Below are 17,095 nucleotides of genomic sequence, written 5' to 3'. Positions count from 1 at the left end.
GCATGGTGGTGCACACCTGTAGTCCCAGCTACTTGGAAGGGTGAGGCAGGAGGATTGCTTGAACCCAGGAGTTTGAGGTTGCTGTGAGCTATGATGACACCACTGCACTCTAGCCCAGGGCGATAGAGTGAGACCCTGTCTAAAAATGAAGAAAAGGAAAAGAAAAGAAAGAAAGGGAAAATTAGCTGAGTGGCATGCACCTGTAGTCCAGCTACTCAGGAGACTGAGGTGGGAGGATAGCTTGAGCGTAGGAGTTTGAGGTCACAGTGAGCTATGATTGCACAACTACATTGCAGCCTGTGTGACAGAGGGAGACCCTATCTCTAAAAAGTATAAATAAATAGTACACACAGTGCCTGGACCTGGAAGGACTGTTCCCGGTTGGTGGGCGAGTGTCCCTCTCACCTTTGCTGCCGGGGCTGGGCACAGCTCCCGGCCTCTCCCCGTGCACACCGGGGCTCAGGCTCCACTGACAGGGAGGCCCCGGGGGACCCAGGTGTTTGAGAGGCTGGCTGGTCCCTGGGCCCCAACACCCAGTGCCAGGAAACCACCGTTGCTGTGGCTACCACTGAGCGCTCAGGGCTGGGAGCTGGGGAGGGAGCCTGTGCGTCGAGGAGACAACATCCAGAGGCCGTGGCTGGGAGGCCACTGTCTAATGTCCACCCGGTAGCACTTACAGACCGGCGAGGGCAGTGGGGAGCAGCTGGTTCAACTCCCCGGGTCGCTGGAGGTGCTGGGGGCTGCAGGACGCCGCGGGGCCGTGGGAGGCGAGACAGGTGCCCCGCTGCAGACGGCACTGCCGGCCGGCCTCCCAGGAAGACTGCTGGGCTACCGGCGTGAGGTCGCTGAACCCTGGGCCCTTTCCCAGGGAAGAATTATCGAGCTGGGTGGGCAGCAATGAGTGTCAGCCCCCTTAGCCCAGGCACCCGCCGGCGGCTTCTCCAAGGTCAGGTGGGCCCCCTCCCAGCGCCTCCGTCCTGCGGTGTGACCATCTTCATCAGTTCCACGGTGTCAGGTAAGGAGCAGGGCAGGGCTGGGGACTTAGTGCCTGCAGGCACTCTCAGGGGCAGTTAGGGCAATGGGCAGAGACCTGGATGTGCATGCAGCTCGGCTAGTGACCAACGTGGGAACCAGTGAGAGGGATCCTCCTGGACCCTCTGTTTCCTCCTCGATAAACCAGACTAAGAGCCAGACCTGATAGAGTTGCTATAGGTGGCAGGTATATGATGTTGCAAGTAACATTTATGATGAACGTACTATGTGCTAGGCTTAAAAAGTGCCAGAGCCTTGCCACAGATCCATGGCCCTGTGTGACCGGACGCTGCTCACCTCCTTACGTTTATCTCATATGATCTTCTCCCACCATGTGCTGGAGCCACGCTGCCTCCGACAGGTCCCGCAGCCCATGAAGCTCTGGACCCCATATAAAGACCTTCACCTTCAGAGATCTTTCTTTTCCTTCTTCCCATCCTTTGGGTCTTAGCATAAACACCCCCTCTTCAGGGAGCCCCTCCCTGTCCCCCAGTCTAATAGGTTTGTCATTGTTCTTCTCTAGCCCAGCTCACTCAGGGTTTTTTGACAGCACTCTTCATAAATTCCAATTATTTTTTTTTAATTTCAATCATTTCATTTATGTGTAAGTTTCCCAATTGGGCTGTAAACTCCGTGAGGGCAAAGACTATATAGCATGATGTCCTGGCAAATGCTCTCCAAGTTTTTTTTTTTTTCTTTTTTCTGACCCTTCTGCCTCAGCTTCCGGGTAGCTGGGACTACAGGTGTGCGCCTGAAAAGCCCGGCTGGGTTTTTTTCCCTTTTCTTTTTGGTAGAGACGGGATCTCACTCTTGCTCAGGCTGGTCTCGAACTCCTGAGCTCAAGGGATCCTCTGGCCTCCGCCTCCCAGACTGCTGGGATTACAGGCCTGAGCCACCGTGCCCGGCCTCCAGTGTTTTTTTTAATTTCATTTTTTTTTTTTTTTGTCTGCCAATTTCTGTGGCGTAAATGCTCCCACCACAGTCAATTTCAAGCTGCCAATGGACTTCACTTGAACACAAAGTTGGGCAGAGCTGTGTGGTAGCACACCACTATCTAATATTTCTCTGATGCCAAATCAATTTTTTTTTTATTTATTTGGGGAAGGGAGGCAGAGGGTATCAGCGTTATGGGGGATGCTGCTTCTCCAGCCCCGCCCCCCTGCCAAATCAATCGATATTTGTAAACAACCTCCAGTGTAGTGTTCACAGCCAAATGTAGTAAAATAATTTGGGGGTGATGACTTTTGAGTATTTTCTATTTCTGCCTTTAATATCATGTATTCCATTGTAAGTTCTGCTTTTAATTTTTACATTGATTTAATGTAATTTTTAATAATTGCTGTATTAACAAATGGCTCATGAAATTTCTGAAGATTTAGCAATCAGCTCTCTGAAGCCAGTAGGGGCCGGCTTCTAGCACACCACGTTGATTACATATGTGTTTTGTTTGTCATTTTACTCGGATCTGTAGCAAAGGTCCAGGCATAAGGTAACTGCCTAATAAATATTTTATGGACACATTTAAATAGCCTGTGGAGTCTGTAAGGCAGGCCACAATTGTACCACATCCCAGATGAGGAAAGCGATGAAAATATTTAGATACGAGACAGATCCAAGACTGGTGTTCAGGTCAACTCCAGTGCTAGGATTTGGGCAGCTTTCTTTTGTGCTTTTTTTTTTTTTTTTCTTTCTCTTATTGATTTATTTATATTATTTTAGAGATGGGGGTCTCACTATGTTGTCCAGGCTGGTCTCAAACTCTCAGCCTCAAGCGATCCTCCCGCCTCAGCTCCCCAAGTAGCTGGGATCACAGGTGTGTGCTACTGCACCTGGCAGCTTTTCAAAAAATATTTTATTTCTTTGAGGGGGTAGGTTTTCTGGGCCAGTGGCTTTGGGGAGCTTCTTTCATGGACACCCAAATGACCTCCCTTCTGGCCACATGGAAAAAACAAATGTTTCTTCAATGCCCACATTGCAGTCTGTGCTTGTACTTGTAGGATTCAGTGATCCAACCAACATTTTCTGAGCACCTGTGCTGAGTGTTGAAAATGCAGCAACGACCACAGCAAGTGGAGGTTCTTGACTTTGGGGAGCTTCTAGCCCTGCCAAGCAGAAGCATCACTCCCATTTTACAGATGGTTAAACTGAGGATAAGCTGACACTTGGCACAAGGCTACACAGTGAAGTTAGTGGTGGAGAAGGTCTTAGGATCCAGGTTTACAGTGAGTGGGGTTGCCATATTTAGCAGAAACAAACAAACAAAACCCCAAAACAATCACAAAACCAGAACATCCAGTTCAATTTACATCTCAGACAAACCACAAATAACCCTTTAGTATAAGTACATCCCAAATAATGCTGGAATGGGATATACTTATGCTAACAAGTTTATCTGGAATGCAAGTTCAACTGGGCGTCCTGTATAATATCTGGCAACCCTAACCCAGGGGTGGTGACCAGCCATCTTGGTTAACCCAGGCCTGAGGGTTTTGCTGAGATGTGGGCTTTTTAGAGCTAACCCCAGGAAAGTTCCAGGCCATCCGGGATGGTAAGCCTCCCTGGGTTTAGCACACTATTTTTGTATCTTGATTTGCTGTGTGAAGGACTCCAGCCTTAGGGGGTACCTTAGTGGGTATTGGGGGTGGGGGGCTGCCACCGAGGTTCAAAGCAGATCTGTGGAGCTGGGAAGAGTTCTGGGTCCTTCCTCCTGACCCCCTCTGTGCTCTTCCTTGCAGATATGGATGCAGAGAGGGAAGCCCTGCAGGGCACCGCTTACCCCGAAGTGCAAACCTTCTGCCAGAAGCACGGCTTGATGTTCGAGGTAACAGGAAGTCACCCTGGGCTCCATGCTCCGTTCTATGCTTTACTATTGAGTCTGGAAGTTCATAACGAGATATATATATATATATATATATATATATATATGTACGTTTTTTGAGACAGGGTCTTGCTCTGTTGCCCAGGCTAGAGTGCAATGATGTCATCATAGCTCACTGCAGCCTCAAATTCCTGGGCTCAAGTGATCCTCCCATCTCAGCCTCCTGAGTAGCTGGGACACAGGTGCATGCCACTATGCCTGGCTAATTTTTCTATTTTTTGTAGAGATGGGGTCTTGCTATGTTGCTCAGTCTGGTCTCGATCTCCTGGCCTCAAGCAATCCTCCCATTTCGGCCTCCCAGAGTGCTGGGATTACAGGTGTGAGCTGTGGCTGTTTTTGTCCTGTTCTCGGAACCTCCTGGCCCTGTACACACCGGGGCGCTTCAGGAGGAGCAGAAGGAGAGCTACAGGATGTGGGGGGGTGGGTGTGGAGGTGGGACACGCCTTTTTCTGGAGCACTAATGATATGCCTGCTGGGCACAGCCACCATGGACCCCAAACAGTGTGTCCTGGCACCAATCCCTGGCAGGGGATGTCCCTGCACGTTTCCACATGGAAAATGATGAATCATCCTTGGAGTCTCAGCTTAAATGGCTGAGACTCTCAGTGGCTGCCGCCTTGCCACTGACGACAGTGATTCATCGCATCCAAGTCCCCCTTGGTTAAAAGATACACCATAGTTGATATATTTATTACCAAGAAAAAAGCGGTGCTGGCAATTCCACTCTGCCCTGCCCGTGATCATGAGACATAGTTCAATGTCAGAGGCACTAAAAGGGAAAACATCTGCATGGAGAACTGCATTGAAATGCTCTGTGCTCGTCTCTTTAAAGCCCTCTCCGGACTCTGAGGCGGATGTTGTAGATATCCTAAAACAGCCTTGTTGGCAGACAGGAGCTCTTGCTGGAGGCTGGTCCCTGGCCCCACTTCGTTTCCTGTTCCCACAACTAATCGCTTCTCCCCCTCTTCCTGCAGTCACATTCAGTACTGCTGGCCTTTTACCGCACACTGTAGTAGGTTAGGAATTCGTGTGTCTTTCTCTCCGTGCTAAAGAATTCAAGGGGGCAGGGACTGTTCCTGCCCCCATTGTATTCCCCTCACCCCAGCCTTCTGCAGGGTCAGCCCAGCCCCCCTCTCCTGAGCAGGCAGAAAGGGACCACAAGTATGGGTTGCCAAGGAGATCTTGCCACGTCCAATTCTGGCCAAACTAACCACCGTCCTTTGCAAAGAAAGCTCTGCAAACAAGTGTGAACATGTCTTCACTTTCAAAAGCACAGTTTGAAAACACCCAAGTTCCTTTTTAAAAAAAAAGTTTATCCAATATTGTTTTCTTTCTTTTATTTAAAAACCTTACTCATTTAAAAACCATTTTTTATGTTTAATTTTCTTTTTTGGGGGGGAGGGGGGACAGAGTCTTGCCATATTGCCCAGGTGGCTGGTCTCAAACTCCTGGACTCAAGAGATCCTCCCACCTCAGCCTCCCCAGTAGCTAGGACTACAGGCATGTGCCACCATGCCCAGCTAAATGTGATTTTTAAATAAACTTTTGATTTTGGAATTTAGATTACAGGAAATTTGTGCAGACTGTAAAGAGGATTCTTATGTATCTCACACCCGTTTCCCATAACGCCTAACATCTTGCCTAAGGGTGGTACAACCAACAATGTTACCATAGTTGTAACTTTGTTACAACTATCAAACTGACATTAGTACATTACTATTATATTAACCAACCTCCAGACTTTATTCAGATATTGCCAGTCCTCCATCTAAATCCTCTTTCTGCTAGAGGGATCCCGCCCAGGATATATCCCATTGCATTTAGTTGTAATGTCACCCTAGTGTCCTCTGGTCTGGGACCGTTTCTCAGTCTCCTTGCTGCTCATGCCCTTGGCAGTGTTAGGGAGGACTGGAAGGGCACCGTAGACATTACCCTTTCCCCCAGTCTGGTCTGTCTGATGTTTTTCTCAGGATTACACTGAGCTTATGGGTTTTGTTCAATGTCTTTTAATCCAGACATCCCACTACAGCGAGAGGCTGTCAAAAAGTACTGAAAGAAAGTTTATGCTTTTGTCAAAGGGAATCAAAAAAAAAATCACCTGTCATGCCACCTCCCTGACAACCGGTGCTTGTAATCCTCAGGTCGTTGATCTGAGGTGGGGTATGCAGCACACTGAGGCCACCAAACACCTGACCACAGAACTCTGCTTGGAGGAGGTTGACCGGTGTCAGAAAACATCCATAGGACCTGCTTTTGTTGTGAGTCTCTTCGGAGGGACGGGTTAGCTCTTACTCCTCATTCCATCACTAGGATATAGCCTCTGCTCCCTAGCCCAGCTGATCAATGGAAGGAAGTGGGTGGCGTTTATGCGATCATACCCTTTTTCTATAGCCTGCCCGTGGCAGACATTGCTAATTGATCACAGCACTCTTTTCTGCATAGCTAGCTGGGATCCAGGCATTAACTGTCAAATGGAAGCACCAGGTGAGCTGGGGAGTACAGTGTCGAAGCAGAATGGAATCTTAGAATTTGATCTGGACCTTCTGCCACCTTTCCCACCCCATCCACTTCATATCTGTGGAACTTTGGGATCCTGGAAAACCATAAAGAAGGTAGAAACCCATTGGGTCTTGGGAATTTTTTTTTCCCTCTGTGTGCACACTGGTGTCTTGTCCCCTTCCCACTGCACCCCCTCTGTCATCATATCAACCCCTGGCCCACAATTAATGGTTTGGGCTGTTACTGTCAAATGATACTCCAGAGTCTTGATTTATTACACCACCAAGTTCCAGATACATACAAGAACTATGACATTTTCTCTCATAAATTCTAGAGCAGGGGCCAGCAAGCTACAGTCCACTGGGCAAATTCAGCCCATTGCTTGCTTTTGTAAATAAAGCTTTATTGGCACACAGCCATGTCCATTTGTGTACACATTTTCTAGAGCTGCCTTTGAGCTATAATGGCAGACCTGAGTTGTTTTGATGGAGACCATCTGATTTGCAACGCCAAAAATATTGACTCTCTGGTCCTTTTGGGGAAAAGTTTCTGACATCTATTCTAGACAGTAAAGAGGAAAAAAGTAAAGAAAGGGGCTGGGCACAGTGGCTCATGCCTGTAATCCTGGCACTCTGGAGGCTGAGGCAGGAGGATCACTTGAGGTTAGGAGTTCAAGACCAGCCGGAGCAAGAGCAAGACCCAGTCTCTACTAAAAATAGAAAAAATAGCCAGGGGTTGTGTCCCTGCTACTTGGGAGGCTGAGGCAGGAGGATCACTTGAGCCTAGGAGTTTTGAGGTTGTAGTGAGCTATAATGACACCACTGCACTCCAGCCTGGGCAAGAGAGTGAGACCCTGTCTCAAAAAAAAAAAAAAAAAGGAAGAAAGAAAAGAAAAGTGAAGAAAGTATTTTTGCTTAATATACCGTACTCAGAGGAAGCTTTGAGCAACTTCAGATAAGAGGAAAAGCCGTGTGGAACCTCTCCTGAAAATGAATCAGAAAGTAGAGAGAGTGGTTCCCTTTCTAAAAGCTGTTTTCTAGTGGAAGAAGAAAAATAAAGAAGAATTGTTTGGCCTTAGAATTACATTGTCCAATGTGGTAGCCAAAAACTACATGTGGCAATTGAACTTTAAATAAATTAAAATCAAATGAAATTTAAATCTTCATTTCTGGGTTGTACTAAATGCACAGCCATGGCTGGCGGCCACCATATCGGACAGCGCAGGTTAGAAGTCTTCTAGCTTTGCAGAAAGTTGTGGCGGCAGTGCTTAGAGATGAGGCCTCCCTAGGAGAATAAAACTAAGATCCAGGCAGGGAAGCGGTGAGTGGAAAAAACAGGAACTGTGTTTCCCTCTGTCCTCACACCTCGACGGCAATCAACACAGACTTCTGTGACCAAACGTGTGTGGGCTTCTCCCCACCAGCAAGCCTGCAGCCGGTCCTGCAGCGGACACCTGCTGGGCGTCCTCCACTTCCGTGCAGACCCGATCCGCCTGGAGACAGTCAGATCCCACGAGGGGGGGGGGGCTCAGTGCCACAAGACGGCCCCCCACCTTCAGATGCCTCTGGAACCTTAGCTGAGCAGCTTCAAGGCGGGGTTCCCACAACCGTCTCTTTGGGTTCAATTAACTTGCTAGAGCGGCTCACAGAACTCAGGGAAACACTTAGTTACTGGGTTTAGTATACAGGACCCTGCAAAGCACACAGATCAAGAGATGCGTGGAGAAGGGGCGTGGAGCTTCCGCGTCCTCCCCGGGGGCAGTGCACCATCCTCCAGGAAGCTCCACGTGTTCAGCGACCCCCAAACCCCTCCTCTTGTGCCTTTTATGGAACCCCCATTGGACAGGCCTGATTGCAGCCGAGTAGCAATGTGGCTGGACAACGAGGGCGTGATCCAACACTCCCAGACGGAGCGGGGAAACCAGCAGGGCCTGTCTGTCCACGTCCCTCTTGGCCTCTCTGGGCAGCACTCCTTCCTCCAGGGTGTGGGGCAGGACCGCTTCTGAAATGGGGGTCTGCAGTCAGACAAGGTAGGTCAGAGAATGTCTGGGCAGCTCTGAGGCAGAAAGGGAGGGGACGGTTCCTGCCTCGGAGAGAAAGGAGCAGGAAGGAGGGCAGGAGAAGGGCAGAGAGAAATTCTGTTTCCTGAGGCTGCTTTTTGGACATAAAGTATCCAACATTATAACAAAAGGCTGTAGCTTGCCCAGTGGACTGTAGCTTGCCCAATGGACTGTAGCTTGCTGGCCCCTGCTCTAGAATTTATGAGAGAAAATGTCATAGTTCTTGTATGTATCTGGACTTACCTCGTGGTGTAATAAATCAAGACACTGGAGTGTCATTTGACAGTAACAGCCCAAACCATTAATTGTGGGCCAGGGGTTGATATGGTGACAGAGGGGGTGCAGTGGGAAGGGGACAAGACACCAGTGAGCACACAGAGGGGAAAAAAGGGCTATGAGATTCATGAGCCAGGATCGGTGCACAAGAAACCATCTATATGTGTACGTATAACAATATCACAGAATGTACGAAGTTTTTTTGATTTATGTATTAGCGTTTAGATAGGGTTGAGCCTGAATGTTCATTCCTTTGTCCCACACTTCCATGGCATGTGGGCACCACTCTGTTTTCATTGTAATCACTTTAAAATACATTCTCACATTTGGAAGGCTCTACACCCCTGCTTGTAAATCTCCTTCATAGATTTATTTCCCCCGGTCTTCTAACTCAGGAAAAAGAATTCCAGGAGGAATTTGGTTTTGCAACCCAAATTGCAGGCAGCGAAAAGCACAACGTGGCTTCCAGGCTGCATGGGGAAATGGAGGATGATCCCTGAGCTTCTTCCAGGCCTGACCAACCAGCCTTGGAACCTTCCAGAAGGTCCGGTGGCTGGCTAAGGTCTACTTACTTTCTGCTTTCCTTCTGAACCCACCATCACCCCTCTGTTGTCCCAGAGGCACAGCATGATTCTGCTCCAAGATTCTGATCTGGGGGAGTTTCCACGAAAATCAGAGATGTGAGGGGGCCCTTGGAGAGGTGTCTCTCTGGTAAATAAGTCATTAGGCAGCACCCAGTCCGGGGACAGCTCCCCATGGCACTGCTGCTAAGAGGCTCTGCTCTCTCGGGCCACCAGCAGCCCTGGTGCCTCCAGAGCTCTGAGGCTTGTTCCTGGAGGGACCTCCTCCTATTTCCCTCGCTCTGATCCCACAGACCAGAGCATTTTTGGTGTTTTTTGTTTGTTTGTTTTAGAAACAGGGTCTTGCTCTGTCACCCAGGCTGGAGTGCAGTGGCACAACCACAGCTCACTGCAGCCTCGAACTCTTGGGCTCCAGTGATCCTCCGGCCTCAACTTCCCAAGTAGCTGAGACTACAGGTGCCTGCCACTATGCCCAGCTAATTTTTTCATTTTATTTTTGAGATGAGGTCTCACTATGTTGCCCAGGCTGGTCTTGAACTTCTGGCCTCCAGCGATGCTCCTACCTCTGCCTCCCAAAGTGTGGTGATTACAGGCGTGAGCCACTGGTCCCCACCTCTGCCTGCACTTAGTGTAATTATCACGATGCTATTGGCTGCAGTCTCATTTTTATGAGTTCAGCGGGCCTCACCCACCGTCACAAAGCTCAGTGTCTCGGTGGTGACACCTGTGCCTCCTTCTCTGCCCACCTCTCTGCCAGGCCCTCCTGGGGGACCTGTACGGCCCCTGTCCGCTCCCTGCGCAGATCGAGGAGAAGGAGTGGGAGGCATTGAGGGCGCAGCTAACTGCCAGGCCGAAGGACCTGGAACTGGTGGCGCGACGCTTCCGGAGGGACGAGAACGCCATCCCCCCCACCTACGTCCTGCAGGCGCCGGGTGCCAGGGAGGCCCGCGGGCCCGAGGAGGCCACCCTGACCTCTGTCCTACACTCCGGAGCCCAGGGGGCCCGGAGGCTCGGCCTCATCTCGCAGGAGCAGTGGCACCGCTACCACCGGTCAGGTGAGGCTACGGGGACTCTCCGGGGATGGGGTGGGGTGGTCCGTGAGGAACTGACCACATGTTCAGAATATCTATGTGCTGTTGCCAAAAATGCAACATTCTTGCCGGGCGTGGTGGTGTGCGCTTGTAATCCTAGCACTCTGGGAGGCCACGGCAGGAGGATCGCTTGAGCCCAGGAGTCGGAGGTTGCAGTGAGCTATGATCATGCCACTGCACTCTAGCCTGGGCCACAGAGCAACACATCTTCTCTTAAAAAAAAAATTAAAGCAAAAGCTGCCAAACTGCAAGTATGGGTGTACCCCATGTTGGCCTGAGAGCCAGCCCTACCCTCTTGCTGCTTTTATGTGGAAACTGAGGCACAAGAAGGAGAGTCGTTTGCCCACGGGGTGAGTAAAGATCCAAACCTTCAAACCTGGGACTGAGTTCCTCACCCAGCTCCCAGCGGGCTGTGGCCGCACCTCCCTGCAAGGGTCCTATGTCAGGGAGTCCCTCCACTTGAACACCACCTCTCTGAACATCACCTCCCCTGGGGCACCAGTCCCCTCCCTGCCTCTCACCTCTAGCCTCTCCCTGTCCCTTCTATCTTTCACACTGGCTACTAGAAAGGATTTTCTTTTTTAAAATGTTTATTTACTTTTTTTTTTTTTTTTTTTTTTGGGAGATAGGATCCCACTCTGTCATCTGGGCTGGAGTGCAGTGGCAAGATCATAGCTCACTGCAGCCTCGAACTCCTGGGCTCAAGCGATCCTCCTGCCTCAGCCTCCCCACTAGCTGGGACTACAGGCGAGTGCCACCATGCCCAGCTAAGTGTTTTATTTTCTGTAGAGAAGGGGTCTCCATCTTGCTATGTTGCCCAGGCTGGTCTTGAACTCCTGGCCTCAAGGGATCCTCCCACCTTGGTCCCCCAAAGTTCTGGGATTACAGGTGCTGCACTACCTTGCCCGGCTAATATTTTTTTTTTCTTTGTAGAGACAGGGTCTTGTAACAGGACCCAAGGTTAGCTGCCTGTCACTTGAAAAGCCAAAACCCAAGAGTTGAGAGTTGGTGAAAGGAAAAGCAGGTTTTATTTAAGAGCCGGCAGCCTAAGGAGATGGCAGGCTCATATTGCAAAGACCATCTCAAAATTTTCGGGCTGACCAAGTGATTTTATTTTATTTTTATGTTTTTTGAGACAGAATCTCACTCTGTCACCTGGGGTAGAATGCAGTGGCATCATCATAGCTCACTGCAACCTCAAACTCCTGGGCTCAAGCAATCCTCTTTCCTCAGCCTCCCAAATAGCTGGGACTACAAGCACATGCCAAATGCCCAGCTAATTTTTCTATTTTTAGTAGAGAAGGGGTCTCCCTCTTGCTCAGGCTGGTCTCGAACTCCTGAGCTCAAACAATCCTCCCACCTCGGCCTCCCAGAGTGCTAGGATTACAGGCGTGAGCCACCTTGCCTGGCTTGACCATGTGATTTTGAAGGCGAAGGAGTTGTGGGAGGAAGTTGCGGGGAGCTACGTGCAGGTGCTGCCTACATGCAGGTCAGCATATCTTGTTCCCACAGTTACCTTGAGTAGGGGCCATCTGGCAGTGCGGCTGACACCAGCCAGACTGCAACAAAATTCAAGGTTAGCTTCTCAGCATTTTCTACCAGGGGAGAGTCCCACAGTCTTGATTTTGGTCAGCTGTTCAAGTCCAATTCCTGGGAATTCTTGAGCAAGCACACAATTAGGCATTGAAAAAGAAAGAGCTATTAGTTAGTTTTAAGATGGAGTGATTGTTACTGGTACAGTCTCAATGTATTGCCCAGGCTAATCTTGAACTCCCGGCCTCAGCGATCCTCCTGCCTCAGGCTCCCAAAGTGCTGGGATTACAGGTGTGAGCCACTATGCCTGGCCCTAGAAAGATTTTTTTTTTTCCTAAAAATGCAACACGATCAAGTCATTTCTCCACTGCCTGCTGCCCGAAAGAAATAGATTCTTTCTTATTATTTATGAGTTAGTAATATGTCCCTGTGTGGATTATTAGTATGTAAATTTATATTACAAAGAATGTTAAATATATGAATTTGTATCCTCAACACATTCAGGCTGGGCGGGGTGGCTCACGCCTGTAATCCTAGCACTCTGGGAGGCCGAGGCGGGAGAATCGCTCGAGGTCAGGAGTTCGAGACCAGCCTGAGCAAGAGCGAGACCCCCGTCTCTACTAAAAATAGAAAGAAATTATACGGAAAACTAAAAATATATACAGAAAAAATTAGCCGGGCATGGTGGCGCATGCCTGTAGTCCCAACGACTCGGGAGGCTGAGGCAGGAGGATCACTTGAGCCCAGGAGTTTGAGGTTGCTGTGAGCTAGGCGGACACCACAGCACTCTAGCCAGGACAACAGAGTGACACTCTGTCTCAAAAAAAAAAACAAAAACCCACATTCGATATGTGAATTTATATTATCAACATAAAATATATTGATTTATTTAAAGATATTGAACATAAGAATTTACATGAAAGTGTTTTAATTTTTTTGTTGTTGTTTTTTTCTAGAGATAGGGTCTCACTCTGTCTCCCAGGCTGGAGTGCAGTGACATCATTATACCTCACTGCAGCCTCAAACTACTGGGCCAAAGGGATCCTCCAACCTCAGCCTTCTGAGTAGCTGGAGTCCCAAAGATGTGCACCACCACACCTAGCTTTTTTTGTTGGTTTTTTTTGTTTGTTTTTGTTTTTGTTTTTTTTTGTAGAGACAGAGTCTTCTGTGTTGCCCAGGCTAGTCTCAAACTCCTGGCCTCAAGCAATTCTCCCACCTCAGCCTTCCAAAGTACTGGGATTACAAGTGTGAGCCCCTGCACCCAGCCGAGTGTTTTAATTTTATTAATAATATGTTGACCATTATATGCATATATAGTCATTCTACTAATGACACATACATTTTTAAAAATAAACCTTTTGTTTTGGGATAATTTTGCATTTACAGATAAATTGCAAAGTTACAGAGCTACAAAGAAAATACAGAGCTCCCACACGCCCTTCACTCAGCTTTCCATGAAGTTAACATGCAACACGGCCAGGGTACATTTGCCAAAGCTAAGAAATTAACATTGGTACTTAACGTTGGTACCTAACCATTAACTCGACTCCAGACTGTATGGGGACCTCATCAGTTTCCCCATGAATATCTTTCTGTTTCCGGATCCCACATTGCATTCAGCCACTACATTCTCTTAGGTGCCTCTGGTCTGTGACAGTTTCTCAGTCTCCCTTGTTTTTTGATGACCTTGACACTTTTGAAGAGTTCTGGTCAGGTCTTTTGTGGAATATCCCTCAATCTGGGCTTGTCGGATGTTTTCTCGTGATTAGACTGGGATTACAGGTTTGTGGGAGGAAGACCTTATTTCATCATACCAGGGGTACCTGATACCCAAGAGACATCATGGGTGATGTTAACTTTGATCCCTTAGTTAAGCTAGTATATCACACATTAATTTTGAAAACACGGCTTATGTGAATGATGTTAATGGCTACTGTTTATTGAAGACTTATCATGTCATTATTGCTTGCTCTGTGACATGAAGCCAAATCGTGCTAATTGCTTTCATAGAGGTGTCTGTGATTGGTGTCATAATCGGCATCTGGGATATGTGCTTTGGGACAGGCGGGGATTTGCAGCTCAGCCCTGCTCGTTTCTAGCTATGTGGAGCTAGAGCCTCAGTTTCCTCATCTGTAAAGTGAACTAGTCAGAAGTCAGACCTCATGGTGTCACGTGAGGATGCAATGGATCTTAGCCCAGCCATGACCTCTTTTGACCTCATCAGACAATGTCCAACCTCACCCGTTGAGAAGTCCCATGCAAATGAATGAATAGGAACACTTTGAAATTAGCAGAAAACTAGAGCTGAGTTCAGGGGGGTCGGGGGCATGTCAGTGACTGTGTCTTCAGGGCATATGATTTTCAGGCATCTTGCTCAGCTATTTCTTTTAAAACTTTTAATTTCCAAATAATTTGAGATTCACAGGAAGTTGCAAAAAAAAAAAAAATAGATGGAGAGATTCCATGTATCTTCACCCTGGTTTACCCCAAGGAAAGAAGACTCAAGAGAATTTAGGCTCTCAATGTCCCCAGCATCATTTAGTTGCAAAATTAGAGAACAATATTACAACCAAGAAATGGGCATCATTATAATCCGGAAAGAGCAACACTTTTACAGGCACATTTTTGCATGTGTGTGTATTTCATTCTATGCAATCTCATCGCATGCAGTTTCGAGTAAACACCATCGCAGTCAAGATACAGGCCTGTTCCTCGCTGAAAAGGCCCCTCCTGCTACCCCTTTTATAGCCACACTCACTCTCCCCGCCCCAATCCCTCACCCTTAGCAACCACCCATCTGTCTCTATTTCTATAATTTTGTTATTTTAACAATGTTACAGAAGTTGGAATGACCTGTAGCCGTTAGAAACTGGCCTTTTTCCTTCTGCGTAATACATTCAGCTTTGTACAAGGCTTGTTCCGTAAGAAAATTCACACAACAGCCCCCTATCAGGATGAAATAGTACACCAGTGTTACAGAGGAGAAAACCAAGGATCAGAGAGGTGCAGTGACTTCCTCAAGGCCACACAGCCAGCCTGCAGGTGGTCTTAGATTGGTTCATGCTGGAATGTGTCTGAGAGGAATCCCATTTTGGAATTGTTAGTTGCTTTCATCTTTGACCTTCATTCACAGGGCCAAGTGGCAGAGGTGTGTGCGTGAGGTCTCTCCAAGGAGGACTTTTGAGTGGCTCTTGTCTGTGGCTTGGAGGTTGAGCCCTGTCTCCAAGGGCCTGGCTCATTCAGCCACAGAGATCTGGGAATCTCCACTGAGCCCAGAGCTGCTTCAAAAATAACTCCTTAGATCTGACTGCTATTTCAAAACAACAGCTTCCAAGCAGAAGTCAGTATGGACCTGTGACTCTAGAAAATATGGGTCCTTGGGGCAGCTGCTGCATGCTCTGGAACAGGGGTCAGCAAACTATGGTTGGAGGGCCAAATCTGGCCCACTGCTTGCTTTTGTAAATAAAGTTTTATTGGAACCTACTCAAGTGCATTAGTTTGCATGTTGTCCATTTGCTTTCATACCACAACAGCAAAGTTGAGAAGCTGTGACAGACACCATATGGCCTGTAAAGCTTCAAATGTTTACTGTCTGGCACTTTACAGCAAAATGTGCCAACCCTTGCTCTCAGAAATACATGAGTGGGTTTCTACCCCTCCAGGAATGCAGCCTCCAAGCTCGTTAAAAACTCTCTCTCCAGCCTCTGTGGCTTTGGAAATGGCTTTCTGCAGCTTCGGATGCCCCAACTTCATTCCTTCACTATCTGTCTGTCTGTTTCTGTGTCCATTTATTCATTCATTCTGGAATGTCCACTCCACCTCGACAGGGATCTCTGAGTGCTGTGTGCACTGCTAGATCCCCAGTGTGGAGAGCAGAGGCACAAGTAGGAACTCAACAACAGTTTGTTGAATGAATGGGTGAGGACGGCACCTGAAACTGACAACATTCGATTTTTTTTAATTGAGGTGAAATTCACATAGCATGAAATTCACCATTTTAAAATACAGTTTACCCTTGAACAACTTAGGAGTTAGGAGTGCCAACCACCCTCCTATCCTCCCCCATGCAGTTGAAAATTCACATATAACTTTTGACTACTTAACTACTAATAGCCTACAGTTGACTGAAAGCCTTACCATTAACATGAAGACTTGATGAACACAGATTTTGTATGTTATACGTATTATATACTGTATTCTTGCAATAAACTAAGCAAGAGAAAAGGAAATGTTATTAAGCAAATCCTAAGGAAGAGAAAATATATTTCCTATTCACTAAGTGGAAGTGGATCATCATGAAGGTCTTCATCTCGTCTTCATGTTGAGTAGGCTGAGGAGGAGGGGGAAGAGGAGGGGTTGGTCTTGCTGTCTCAGGGGTGGCAGAGGTGAAAGACGAACTGAGTGTAAGTGGACCCACACAGTTCAAACCCGTGTTGTTCAGGGTCAGCTGTATACAATTCAGTGGCATTTAGTATAATACATTTGGCATGTTGGGCGACCACCATCTCTATCTAGTTCAGAACATTTCCATCCCCCCAAAAGGAAACCCTGTCCCCATCAGCAGTCACTCCCCACTTGCCTCCACCAGCCTCTGGCAGCCACTAATCCATTTCCTTCTACGTATTGGCCTGTTCTGGACATTTCATGTCATTGGGATCGTGCAATATGTGACCTTTTGCACCTGGCTTCTCTCACTCAGTGTACTGTTTTCAAGGTCCATCCACGTTGTAGCACATGTCAGTACCTTGTCCATTTTCATGGCTGAATAATAGGCCATTGCATAGATACACCATATATTGTTTATCCTCTTATCTGTTGATGGTACCTGGGTTGTTTCCTCCCTTTAGCTACTGTGCATAGCGCTGCTGTGGGCAAGAGCATGCCAGCATTTCTTTGAGTCTCTATTTTAGTTCTTTGGGGGCAGATATGTGGAAGTAGAATTGCTTGGTCCTGTATAACGCCAGGTTTCACTTTTTGAGGATGAGAGAATTGTTCTATGATGGTGCTGCTTCTCACACACGGTCTCTGTGTTGCCTACCCCAAGGGTTCTTTGCAGCTCCTGGACCGCAAGCCTCAGAGCTTATTGGAAATGCAAACTGACAGGTTCCACCCAGATCTGGGGAATCAGAACTTCTGGAGATGGGGC

General features: G+C 48.0%; 1 protein-coding gene across 1 annotated transcript in view; it reads left to right on the top strand.

Moving 5' to 3' along the window:
- The first annotated feature begins 3,773 nt into the window (after window positions 1–3,773).
- LOC138383660 (NACHT domain- and WD repeat-containing protein 1-like) overlaps window positions 3,774–17,095 on the top strand; it is a 50,690-nt gene continuing 37,368 nt past the window's right edge. The window contains 4 exon segments of the mRNA XM_069468661.1: window positions 3,774–3,816; window positions 3,819–3,853; window positions 6,052–6,168; window positions 10,083–10,380. Of these exon segments, the coding sequence (XP_069324762.1) occupies window positions 3,774–3,816; window positions 3,819–3,853; window positions 6,052–6,168; window positions 10,083–10,380 (493 nt within the window).

The sequence above is a fragment of the Eulemur rufifrons genome, chromosome 6 (assembly GCF_041146395.1).
Source record: "Eulemur rufifrons isolate Redbay chromosome 6, OSU_ERuf_1, whole genome shotgun sequence".
In the NCBI taxonomy this organism is placed as follows: domain Eukaryota; kingdom Metazoa; phylum Chordata; class Mammalia; order Primates; family Lemuridae; genus Eulemur; species Eulemur rufifrons.
This window is presented reverse-complemented; position numbering and strand designations above follow the sequence as displayed.